Below are 12,154 nucleotides of genomic sequence, written 5' to 3'. Positions count from 1 at the left end.
AGGTGTTGGGATTTGCACTTATGACCAGGCACATACTTTTCATCACAGTTGTAGAAAAGTTGATTAGCTCTTCTTTGATTCATTTGTTCCTGAGTGAGCCTTCTGATGGGTGAAACGTACACAGATCTAGCTGGTGGGTTTAGAGGAGTAGGTGTAATTGGTGGTCTAGATTGTGAAAGTACATGTAATGAAGGTGGTGGTGTTTTAGGAGGTGGGTTGGAATTTCTGGGGAAATAAGATGATGTTGTTGGTGGTTTAAACATAGGGTTTTTAGTGCAGGGTTGTTGAGAAGAGAGTGCATTTTCCTGTAATCTAGCTAAGTAGAAAGCTATGGACAGTGTGGTGGGTTTATGCATTTTAACAAAACTTTGAATTTCCTCCTTAAGACCACGAATAAAGCTCATAACAAAATATTCCTCAGAGAGGGAAGGATTTTTGTTAATCTTCAAACTTTTCAATAGCTCAAATTGTTCAAAATATTCATCTACTGTGGTTATTTGTGAGAGTTTGTTAAAGCAACCCACATAGTTATCATTGGCCAGATCCTCAAATCTGCCACAAAGACTCTCTACAAAATCAGGCCAAAGGATGAATGGCTTACCAGCAGAATAATCAAAAAACCAAGAGTCTGCTTTACCTTCAAGAGACATATAAGCAAAACCCACTTTCTGAGATTCTTCAATAAATCAGATCTGGAAGTATCTTTCACATTTTCGAATCCAGCTTCTGGGGTTATCACCACTGAACTTTGGTAGATCTACTTTGGGTGGTTTCAGATGGGATGTAGAAGTAGTATCTGTTGAAGAAGAAGGATGAGATGGACAGAAGAATCCAGAAAATGGCGGTGGGGTGATGTGAGAAAAGTGATGTGGGGAGTCCTGCTTTTCAGCCAAAATATCAATAAGTTTATCTAACTTTTTTGTGTGGCTGTAGTTGCGGAAGTAAGATGTTGAAGACTGATACAAATATTATCTAACTTCTCACCATGTGAAGTTGCACCAGCAGTACGACTAGCAGATTCACGGGTGTGGTTCTCATTCAAATCCCTCAATAATTCTTTCAGTTCCTTAGTGTGACTATCGACATCTTTAATCGTAGGACCGCCTGTCATGATGAAAATGAAGGACATTGGCTGATACCAATTGTAATGGTTTCTGGTACATAGACTGGGATGATAGTGATAAAGAATTGATATGAGATAACTGCTCTTCACTGCATCCTCACTGGGATCAGTTTCTTTTCAATTTCTTTTCTTAATGAAAATGGCGATACAACACAGTTGCTTTTAAGGCAACAGATATCAAAACCCTAAAGTGTTCACGCTGTTACAGCCCTACGCGTGGGCTTATCTAAACCGTTTCATACTAATCATTAACTTAACTTTAAATGTAATAATTAACATGCAAAACCTAATTAACGTGCTGCAAGTAATTATGCCGAGGCACTCGATCTGATGGTTAAAGGCTGTCCAGGTATATGACAGGTTCTTCAGCATCTATAAAGAAAAGAAGTTGAGTCTCTTGGACTAAAGCTAACGTTCCGAAGAGTAGAGGCGGAACCAGTATTAAAAAGTTGAAACTTGTCAATAGAGATTTACACTGCAAGTGGATTTGGAGATATGGGACAGAGAAGAAGCATCGTCTTTGAGAAATTTGGAGATATTTATAATTCTTTTATGCCTAATTCTACTTATAAATATGTGGTCATAGTTTATGGCGGTAATTCTGAAATCCATGAATCATATTATTCAAAATACCGTTTTTACGGTGAATAACGAATGTAGAGTGCAATTCTGGAAAGATGGATAGGGAATAATAGCTTGCAAACTACTTTCCCATCTATTTTCGAACTTTCTAGAAAGAAATCATCTTCTAGTAGGGACTGTATTTCCTCGGATCATGCGTGTCATTTTGATTTCAAAAGGAATTTAAATGAAAACTAACCGGGGAAGTCATTTTATTACTTCAAACTATTGGCGATCCAATTTCTATCTTAGGAGACTCTGATATAGAAGATGACAGGAAACGGGCTGCAGGGGATGATTTTACTATTGCTAATTGTTATGAATCTCTAGATGTTGATGGTTTTCTTGTGTTTCCTCATAAACAACTTTGGAATTCCAAGGCTTCCCTAAAAGTGTCTTTCCTGGTATGGACTCTTTGTTACAGTGGTGCTCCAACCTTAGATTTCTTACTCGGAGTTGGTAAAGTGAATTCTGATAGATGTTTGTTTTATAATATTGCTCAAGAGACTAATATGCATCTATGTATTCACTATTCCGAAACTGCTAAGTTATGGAATTACCTCTTGTCTTCTTCGGCTATGATTGGGTGTTTGCAGATAATATTAAATCCATTCTTTCGGAATGGCCTAACAAAAAGAGTATAATTTTAAAAAAGAGACTTATTCCTTTAGCAGTTTAGTGGACAATCTGGTGTGAAAGAAATGCAAGGTCTTATGGGAATAGAAGAAGGAATTCGGACCAGCTAATCACCTCAGTTAGACGCACTCTTTATAATTGGGATACGTCGATTAAAGTTTTTGATGGCTTTTATAATGTTGAGCAAGAATATGCATCTATTTATTCACTGTTCCGAAACTGCTAAGTTATGGAATTGCTTCTTGTCTTCTTCGGCATGACTGGGTGTTTGCAGATAATGTTAAATCCACTCTTTGGGAATGGCCTAACAAAAAGAGTACAATTTTAATAAAGAGACTTATTCCTTTAGCAGTTTGGTGGAAAATTTGGTGCGAAAGAAATGCAAGGTTTTATAGGAATAGAAGAAGAAATTCGGACCTGCTAATCACCTCAGTTAAACGTACTTTTTTCTAATTGGGCTCTGTCGACTAAAATTTTTGATGACCACACTTTTAGTAAGCTTATTTTAATTAGAATGTTGTGATTGGTAACTTCTAATCACTTTCTTTTTTCCTTTTTCTTTCTTGTAAGTTGTCACTTTTGAAAGTTTATACTATCTTAATAAAATTTGCCATTTTCCTGTCTTTTTTTAGATAAAAAGGGAGATTTTATTAATCAATACCAGGATTTAAAAGCCTGGATAACACTGTTTGCAGTTGCGTAACATCATGACTAAATTCTTCTACTTGAAGTTTATCTCTCCTTACTACTTTAGAAATATAACCTGCTGAAGAATTAAAATTCCTACTAACATAAGAGACTTTGGTAAAGTTGAAAGAAGTAAGCAAATGTTTGATCTCTTGCATAATCTTTCTATTCTCTCATCTTATTGAAAAGGAAATATTATTGATGGAGTTAACTACTGCATCAACATCTGATATGATGTGAATGTTGTCTAAGTCCATTACCTTTGTCCATCTCAGTCCTTCAAGAACAGCTCTACACTCTCCTGCTTCTGCATCAATTATTCCAGCTGCATATGATCCCTTGAATCCAACGAATGTACCTGCAGTATCATAACAGACAATTCCAGACCCACAATCAGTAGTGTATTTGTCAAATGAAGTGTCTACAAAGAATTTAAAGGTGGCCACTTCATTCAAAATATCCTGCAGACAAGTAAAAGTGTTAGTAGTATGCTCAGATAATGCAGAAGTGTGAGTTAAAATATCAGCTGGAACTTTAGTTGAAGTATCCTCAATAGGAGCACAGTCACACCTTTTCTTCCATATTATCCAATTCCTTACCATCAACAATTTCCTCCGGTTATTAATATCTACAATTCCCGTATCCTGAATATTTTGGAACCAAGAAATATTGTAGTATGAGCCTCTTTTCACGAAAAACAAAAAACTTTACCTCCTGCTCATTTTTACGGGTTGCCAAACACCCTCTTAGACAATTGGAAGTATATATCGACTACTAGTTTCTTATTTCGATTCTCTCAGTGTGTCATCCAATCGGTTTTTTTGTCGCGCAAAAACAATGAAGGAAGCCATGGGACCTCCTCCACCTAAAAACCCTAAACCATCCATTAGTTCTCTTGCAGATACAGGAACTCAAGACCCTAATTCCTCAAGTAGTTCAAACTCTGTAACAATGAAGATCCCTATGGGTCCTCCCCCTCCTAAAAACCCTAATCCCTCCAAAATCGATGCAGAAATTGACGGAGGAATTCAGGAAAACACTACTAGTACTGCAACAACCGCTTCTACTGCGAATACCACTATAATAGACGAACGTCAATCAGATGAAGGCAAAAATGAAGTTACAGAATCAAAAGAAAAAACCCTTGAAATTTCAAAACCAAAACCTAGTAAGTCTAGTGAACCTGTTAATGTTACAGTTCCATATACAATTCCTCCATGGAGTGCCCCACCTCGTCACCCTTTCTTTTTTGAGATTCTCAAGGATGGCTCAATAATTGACCAGTTTGATGTGTAAGATTCCCCTCTCTCACACACTCCTTTTGATTTGTAAGTGCTTTTCTCATGTATTATTAGGAATAGGAACTTCTCAAATGAGAATTCGTCTTCTTAGTGATCAAGAAAATTTAGTGATGAAGAAAATAAAAGATGCATTTGTTAAACATTGAGATTCTTTCATTTATGCTTACATGCTTGTCAGATTTACATTAGAACAGAACTTAGGTAGGGCTGTAATTTGGAATCAGAATTAGATATTTGTTAGGGTTTGCAAGGAAATATGTAGCTTTCGTTGGATTTCCTGGCTCTCTGAATGAGAATTTGAATCATCATATTTGAACATTGCAGATGGAAATGCTTGGTTTGAGCTGTGTATTAGAGTTTACATATGAACTATTTCTGTGATTTTACAGTTCGACGAAGGGAGCATATATGTTTGGGCGTGTTGATCTATGTGATTTTGTTCTTGATCACCCAACAATTTCTCGGTTTCATGCTGGTATGTGTCCTTCTTCCATGTTTCCCATTTTTTTGTTGTTGATTGAATACACATGCACATTACCCCCTTCCTCTTATGATATTTGCTTGTCTTCTTTTCAATCATAATGATCATATAATCTTTTCTCTGACTTATCTCCTGCATCTTTATTGCCAGTTCTCCAATTTAAACAAAGTGGAGATGCATACCTGTATGATCTTGCAAGTACACATGGCACTTCTATCAATAAGAATCAGGTATCAGCTTGTTATTTCTTTGCAAATCATGATTTCGTTGGTATAAGAATCATCACCACTTTGTCTTTAAAATAATTTCTGTGCACTTAGGTTCATTAATTGTGTTATATCATATATATGAATGTTACTTATTTTATCTGATATAGAAAATTTTGAACCAATTGCTTGAAGCCGTGTAATCTTGTTTGAATAATGCTAGTTTAAACCGTTGGTATTTTATTGTCTATATTTCCATGTTATGAATTTCAAGAAGTTGGTGCTTAACTACTTATGTTTCCTCACAAAGTATGGGTTTTTGTGGCGGCCCAGCCTTCCCTATTATCTGCTGGCCCCAGGACACAAATCATTTAGTTAACCTTTTGTATATTTTTATTATTTCTGGATTAATCTATGCCTTTTGCCTAACTGGGAAGATCTCGAGTCAATTGTATGGAATAAGATTTGTGAGCTTGAGTCTTATGATAATAAAAGTATATCACCTAATATTTGAAATGAAAATTATAGTATCAGTTAGCCTTTGAAAAGTTTGAGAGAGTTGGAGTGGCTAGTGAGCTATGGGCGCAAGTGCGTAAGGTCATAAACCAGTTATCCAAACGGAACGAAAGTAAATGTACATAAATTAATGTACCACAGACTGACTTAGTTTCCTTTATTTTCTTTTTGCTGGTAGGTAAAGTTGGTTTCATGGAGATCAAAACGTATTACCAGACTGTTCAATCCCAAAAATATCAACACGAGGTTTTGCCAAAGGTGCTTTTCCCAATCAACTATGAATGAGTTACTGTTAATAAGGCTCAAAATGGGGACCAAACTGGTTAAGGCTTATAAATAAAAGAAATACCTAGACCTTAGAACTTATCCAGAATTTGCATTAGTTATGAGAGTTTTATAAAGACTGAAATGGGAGGGCACCCTCTCCACAGTCCAGCTTTCAGCTCTGTCAAAAATGGGGATGGGTAGGAAAATTATAATGGTGAGAATTTAAATAAAGCCTTATGTATGCTCTTGCCATCACCAATCACCATAAACTGATATATATATATGGCATATGAAGTAAGAAATGATTAGGCATATGAATGGCGGCACTATTGGTTTTACCTTTGGTGATTATTAGCACACAGATGATCTGATTTTGGTTTTGAACATGACATTTCGAGAAATGTGCGTTCTCCTATATGTTGATAATTTGATGTTTATGTTGCATGCGTAGTCTTCTTGGATCATTGATTATCTTATTGATGGGTCTATTTTATGTTATGGCTTCAGTTGTATGGCGAAATATATTTGTTACAGTTTCAGATGCCCTTCTCATTATGATCACCTATTAGCGTCATAAACCGAGCATGTACGTTGTTGTGCCCATCAGAATGAGGTTCACTTTCAGTTTGTTTAAGTAGCTAGTGCACCATGAAATATCATCTTTCTAATGTTTACTTAATGCCGATTTAATAGGTGAAGATAAAGACTTACACGGACTTGCATGTTGGTGATGTGGTGCGATTTGGCTTGTAAGTTCATACTTCTGCTATTTGAATCTTCTGAAGCGTATCCTTCGTGTGCTTATTGTTGATTTGGCTGTCTCTTTCTAGTTATAATGCTTCTAAGTTCTATCCTTTTTCTGTACAACGATGACGGTATCATACTTGGATGGTAGCAGTCACTTTGCATATAGTTTTTGGATGTGAATGTCCAACTCTTGTGATGTTAACATGTATATTTATCTCGCAAAGGAAGTCAACAATCTCCGTTCTAGATCTTCTAGTTGTTGAATTAAGGTGTTCTACTCACCACTGATTTCATTTTTCCTTCCTCACTTGTTGCTTAACAGGTCTTCTCGATTGTATATATTTCAAGGACCCTCTGAGCTGATGCCACCGGTAAGAGAGCACTATCACTCAATTGTTGCAAAGCTGAAGATGTTAGTGTTCTGATTTAACATGTTTGTCCTGGTTAAAGACGACCATGAGATAGGCATCATAGATTCTCGTTTAAGCATCTGTATGCTGGAGATTTCTATTTACTCAGAGGACATAGACATCTGATTATATTAGTTAATAAATCGAGACACTAAACAGTCTGAAGAAAAAGAAAGTTAGTAGCGTAAGAATAGTCGAATGTTTCTGTCTGTCATTACGAAAACAAAGCATCCCATAATGTTAGATGGTACCTCCATTTGAAAATTTTAATGTTATGGTAAACAAAGTTACATGAAGTTCATCTTTTAGATACAATTATGCTTTAATCTCGTAGTGTTTTTTACTCTTTTACTCTCCATGTTTAGGTGGAACTTGGAAGTAGTAAAACTAAGTAACCTTCATAGATTGTCTGGTCTCATATTAGATATGACTTGTGAGAAACGCATATGTGTTTATTTACTTTATTTCTTATTTTAATTTAGAACTCTAGTGAATCTTAGGACATTAAGGTTTCTGTTCTCATCCATGAGAGTTGCTTGGTGCAACTTCGATTCAACCTATGTTTTCATTGTAAATATATCCTGCATAGATATCTGATCTGATGTACTGTTTCTCCTTGATAATGCACATTTCCTTTGTTTTTTTTGTTTGCTTTTGTATTTTATCATTTTCTGTTTGGCAATGCTTATTATCGATGGCTTTGTTGTAGGAAAGGGACTTCAATAAGATTAGAAGTGCTAGGATTCGCGAGGAAGCCCAAGATCGTGAAGCTTCACTTCGGCGAGCTAAATTGGAAGCATCTCTAGCGGATGGTATCTCTTGGGGTCTCTCAGAAGATGTAATCGAAGAAGCTGAGGTTTGTAGGCTTTTCAGGTTGCATAATACATGGGAACGTTTCTGTATCAGTCAAAAATAGGTTTACTCTATTAATTGATCTCATAAACTACTTCAAGGATTTTTCATTTTAGCTTATTTGTTTCTGCTATTTTTCTTAAAAGTTTGTAGATTAATAAAAATGAAAGAAATATGTATAATTAGTAGCTGAGTCACTCATTCAATGTTTTCTGTTTTTGTGTGTGGTTAACAGTGCTCTTTATTATACTCTAGTTATAAGGCAGTTGGTGATTGCATGCACTTGTGTTTCTTAATTTATCATTTTCCTTCCTACTTTTTGTCTTATTTGCTTCTGAAAGGCGCCAACTTATTTATCTGATGATAGGAGGTTACAGAAGAGATTACCTGGCAAACCTACAAAGGGCAGCTTACTGAGAGGCAGGAGAAGACACGTGAAAAAATTATTAAAAGAACCGAGAAGGTAATGAAACTATTTTATTTTTTCTTCTTTGCACTCTCGTGTCATCTGTGATACGTATACTAGTTATCTTTAGGGTTTATGGCATCACCAAATTTATAGTCTAGTAGTACGAGCTTCGACCTTACTGTATTATCTGGAGCTTTATATCTATTTTGATATTCTGGGTATCTAGTACTGCTTTACAGGTATAAAATATGGTACACAATACACATATTATTACTGATTTAACACGCTGGTTGCTGGCAAATGGCAAATGGCAACCGTCAAAACGATTTACACACAAAAGCTTAGTGTTTTACAGTTAAGTGGACTAATGACACAGTTAGGAATATTTATCATAAACATGCTACACTATTTAGTTTGGCATTATTCCAATAACTTGCAGGTTTGGTAGCACATAGGTAAATGTTGTTGTGGATCGTTTTTTCGAATAATATTAATTTCCTTTTGGTGAGAAAAGGATAAACATGCTCCTAATACTGCCATTTTCTGTAAAAGATAGCGAATATGAAGAAAGAGATTGATGCTATTCGATCAAAGGATATATCTCAAGGTGGATTAACACAAGGCCAGCAAACTCAGATTGCTCGGAATGAACAACGCATGTCTCAGGTCAGCAGCCCTCCATGCTAATTGTTCTTTTTTGTGTTTCTCATCTTTTGGAAAGGGCAAGTTAGTATCCTATTTGTCTGTCTTGATTAGATCCTGGAAGAACTTGAAAGCTTGGAGGAGACCCTGAATGAGAGTATTCAAGAAAGTCTAGGGGCACGTGGTGGAAAAAGACTTGGTAAGAACAAAGGAGCTATAGAGGATGAAGATGAAGCTTCAAGGTACTACCAAGCTTATCTGCATCATGTAGTGCTGAAGATTATATTTGCTAGCAGACCAAACTATCATCTCTTTGAACTTTTTAATGCAGAGCACAAGCTCGTATGATGTTAGAATCATGCATATGAAAACAGTAATCATGTTTTGAAAAAGGTGTATTGAGGCGTGCCTTAGTAGCCTGTTGGGCCCGGGAACGATGCCTACTCCTTTTGGGCTCAAAAAATCTCCAAACTTCACGCCTTGAGGTGTATTTGGGAATTTTCTTTCTAAACACTTTATGAACTGCCTTTAAGATCAAACCATGATGCAAGTGCTGTCTAAATGCTAGTTTGAACAGAAGATTAAACTAAGTGGAGGCTACTATAACATGCAGAGAAGCCAAAATAGTTGGTTAATATTTAGGGTGGTAGATTAGTTTCTTCAAGTGACATGAATTATTTGTTAATTTCATGTTTTAGTAATGCCTATTTCCTTGATTTTTAGCATTTTCTTTTAGCTGTTGTGAGGCAACGCCTCACCTTGTCTCGCATTAACCTTTTTCTAAAACTTGTTAAAATGGCTGAAATAGCTTGTCAACTGTTAGTAGTCCATATTTCACAAGTCGAATAATATCTGGTCTGGGTAATCCTAGTCTCCGTTGAGGTTTATTTATGTTGCTCATATGTTATCTTTAACAGTGATGAGGATGACTTCTATGACCGTACGAAGAAGAAACCCATACAGAAAGCTGGTGAAAGCACGTCAGTTGAAACAGCCGATACTCTTCTGGATAAGAAAGATGCCATCGTAAGTGAAATAGAGAGCAAAGCAAGGTTACTACTGAGTGAGAGAAACAAAGTGATACCAGAAGTTGAGCGAACAATGGAAAATGGAGATGATGCCCTCGATGCTTACATGACTGGGCTCTCGTCCCAACTAGGTAATCTTTCATATACAGCTGACTGAATATGGTATGTTGTCAAAAAGGCTCTTTGGGAAGAGCTTTCTTGTGATCAAGTCTTTTAGGGTCATCATTCTTTTTTTATTTTTTTTTTGCGTTTATGGGTAGGCTTTTGCTTCACACGACTACATGAATGAATATGTTTTTTAAGGTTATAGCCTTTGTCCATTATGTGTGTCAGAATATCGATTCGTACATGCCTGATCCTTGTATACTCTAGCTGAATCGTGTAGTTGCATCTAGCGAGTAATTTCATGCTCCGTAAATAATTAAATTATCAAATTCATGAATGCGACTATGTGAGTGACACTATTTTCTGCATTTTACCAGTGCTTGATACTACCACACAGCTTCAGGCAGAAATATCTTCTCTCCAGACCGAGCTCGATAGAATCATCTACTTGCTGAAAATCGCAGATCCAACAGGAGAAGCTTCTAAGAGAAGAATATCAAAAACGGAGTCAAAATCTAAAGAAGCTGGTGCTACTTCTCCTGTCACAGAGAAACTACCAGTAGAAAAGAAGAAGAGCTCTGCCACATTACAGATGCCCAAAGATGGTCCCATCCTGAAACTGGGAAGTCCTAGCATCATTACTACCACGCAAGAACCTAAGCCTCTAAAAAAGGATGTAACTGAGGTTACTGGAGTAAAAGAAAGTAAGTCTGCTGTTTACGTGGCCACCAAACCTGTATGGCTCGGAGCAACGGATAACATAAAAAACAAAGATTCCCAACCAGTGGAAGTTCCATCGGATATCAACGAGCCAGATCAATTTGTTGATTATAAAGATAGGAAGAAGACTCTTGAGAAGGTAACTAATTCTTCTGTGAACCCAGTGCTGGAGATTGAAGATGCTGCCCCTGGTTTAATAATAAGGAAACGAAAGCATGCGGAGGAACCTAAAGAACATGATGATAAAGATCCTGAGACAACAGCATCCTTGTCAGTGGAAGCTGCATCAACTGCTGCCGATGCTGTGGCATTGTTATTGAAGCATAAAAAAGGGTATTTCGCATCTGAAGATATGGAAGAAAATGAGAGTTTCAAAACTGTTGCTCATCCCAGTAAAGAAATAAAGACCAGAAGAGTTGTTGGCCCGGAGAAACCTAATTTTCTTGAGAATGATAATCCAGACTATGAGACTTGGGTGCCTCCAGAAGGTAACTCCTACATGCTCACATAGCTTTTATTGTTTTATCTGAGATTTCAATATTCAACTTGAGACTCACATAAGTGAATTCATGCAGGACAATCGGGTGATGGGAGGACTTCATTGAATGAACGCTATGGTTACTAATTTAGCCCTCATTTGTGTTGTTTCTCTCTAATTTTATGAACCAGGCAGGGTTCCGGAGCCTGGCATCTTGAGCAGGGTACAGATCTTGTTGGAACCAAATATGAATAGGAATATAGTATGGTCACTGATAGTTTCCAAAGATAGAATCGAAAGTCCATAAATAGTTTCACAATTTTTTTGTTCTGTAATGTAATTTTGTTGGTGATGTATCTGTAATCTCCTTGGCAAAGCAGCATTTATTCTAACGTGCTTTTTCTAATGCTCGTCTATATTGTTCTATTTCATAGTTTATTGATGTTTATCTTTTTATCAACATATGGTAGCTTGTGGTTCAACTGGTGTAGTAGCAATCCCAGTTGTTACAATGGCTGTTGCTGGTGGTGAGGCAGAGCCTGGTGAAGTAGGTTTTTTTGCTGGTGGTGATGAGTGCCAGCTAAAGTAAACAGAGCTGATGGTAGAGGTGAAACTGGTATCGATGAAGTTCCAGTTGAACCATTTGCTGTCGGTTCTGTTGCCGATGGGGTGGGAGAACCTAGTGAAGTTGGAAATGAAGAAGTGCGGGTGTTGTAGGTAGTGCTACTGGGGGTCAGGGAGTGCTGGCTGTTTCTGACAGTGCTACTGGTTCAGCTGAATTAGCTTCCGGTGATGTTTGTCTTTGTTACTTGTTGCTCAGTAGCTATATTAGAGGGAGGGTATGGCACGGCACCGGAGTTGTAGCGAAGCGGCGGTGTATTGCTATTAAGTAGTACATATTATCTATGTGAACAAATGAGAGAGA

The 12,154-nt window shown here is 36.9% G+C and overlaps 1 protein-coding gene across 1 annotated transcript; it reads left to right on the top strand.

Annotated features, from left to right (window-relative positions):
• Nucleotides 1-3,737: 3,737 nt before the first annotated feature.
• Nucleotides 3,738-11,685, top strand: LOC113302953 (kanadaptin-like). Its single transcript, XM_026551927.1, has 12 exons — nt 3,738-4,359; nt 4,758-4,843; nt 5,000-5,079; nt 6,532-6,587; nt 6,908-6,956; nt 7,705-7,851; nt 8,215-8,310; nt 8,809-8,922; nt 9,013-9,140; nt 9,816-10,057; nt 10,409-11,239; nt 11,327-11,685. Exons 1-12 carry the CDS (start codon nt 3,905-3,907, stop codon nt 11,374-11,376), a joined length of 2,334 nt encoding a protein of 777 aa, XP_026407712.1. The 5' UTR covers nt 3,738-3,904; the 3' UTR covers nt 11,377-11,685.
• The last annotated feature ends 469 nt before the right edge of the window (nt 11,686-12,154 follow it).

Source organism: Papaver somniferum, chromosome 8, assembly GCF_003573695.1.
Source record: "Papaver somniferum cultivar HN1 chromosome 8, ASM357369v1, whole genome shotgun sequence".
Lineage (NCBI taxonomy): Eukaryota > Viridiplantae > Streptophyta > Magnoliopsida > Ranunculales > Papaveraceae > Papaver > Papaver somniferum.
This window is presented reverse-complemented; position numbering and strand designations above follow the sequence as displayed.

Excerpts from the sequence above, each read along its gene's own strand:
- LOC113302953 (XM_026551927.1), top strand. The coding sequence starts at position 3,905 with ATGAAGGAAGCCATGGGACCTCCTCCACCTAAAAACCCTAAACCATCC. Across the intron at positions 4,360-4,757 it reads ATAATTGACCAGTTTGATGT|TTCGACGAAGGGAGCATATA; the intron begins GTAAGATTCCCC and ends GTGATTTTACAG. Across the intron at positions 9,141-9,815 it reads GATGAAGATGAAGCTTCAAG|TGATGAGGATGACTTCTATG; the intron begins GTACTACCAAGC and ends TATCTTTAACAG.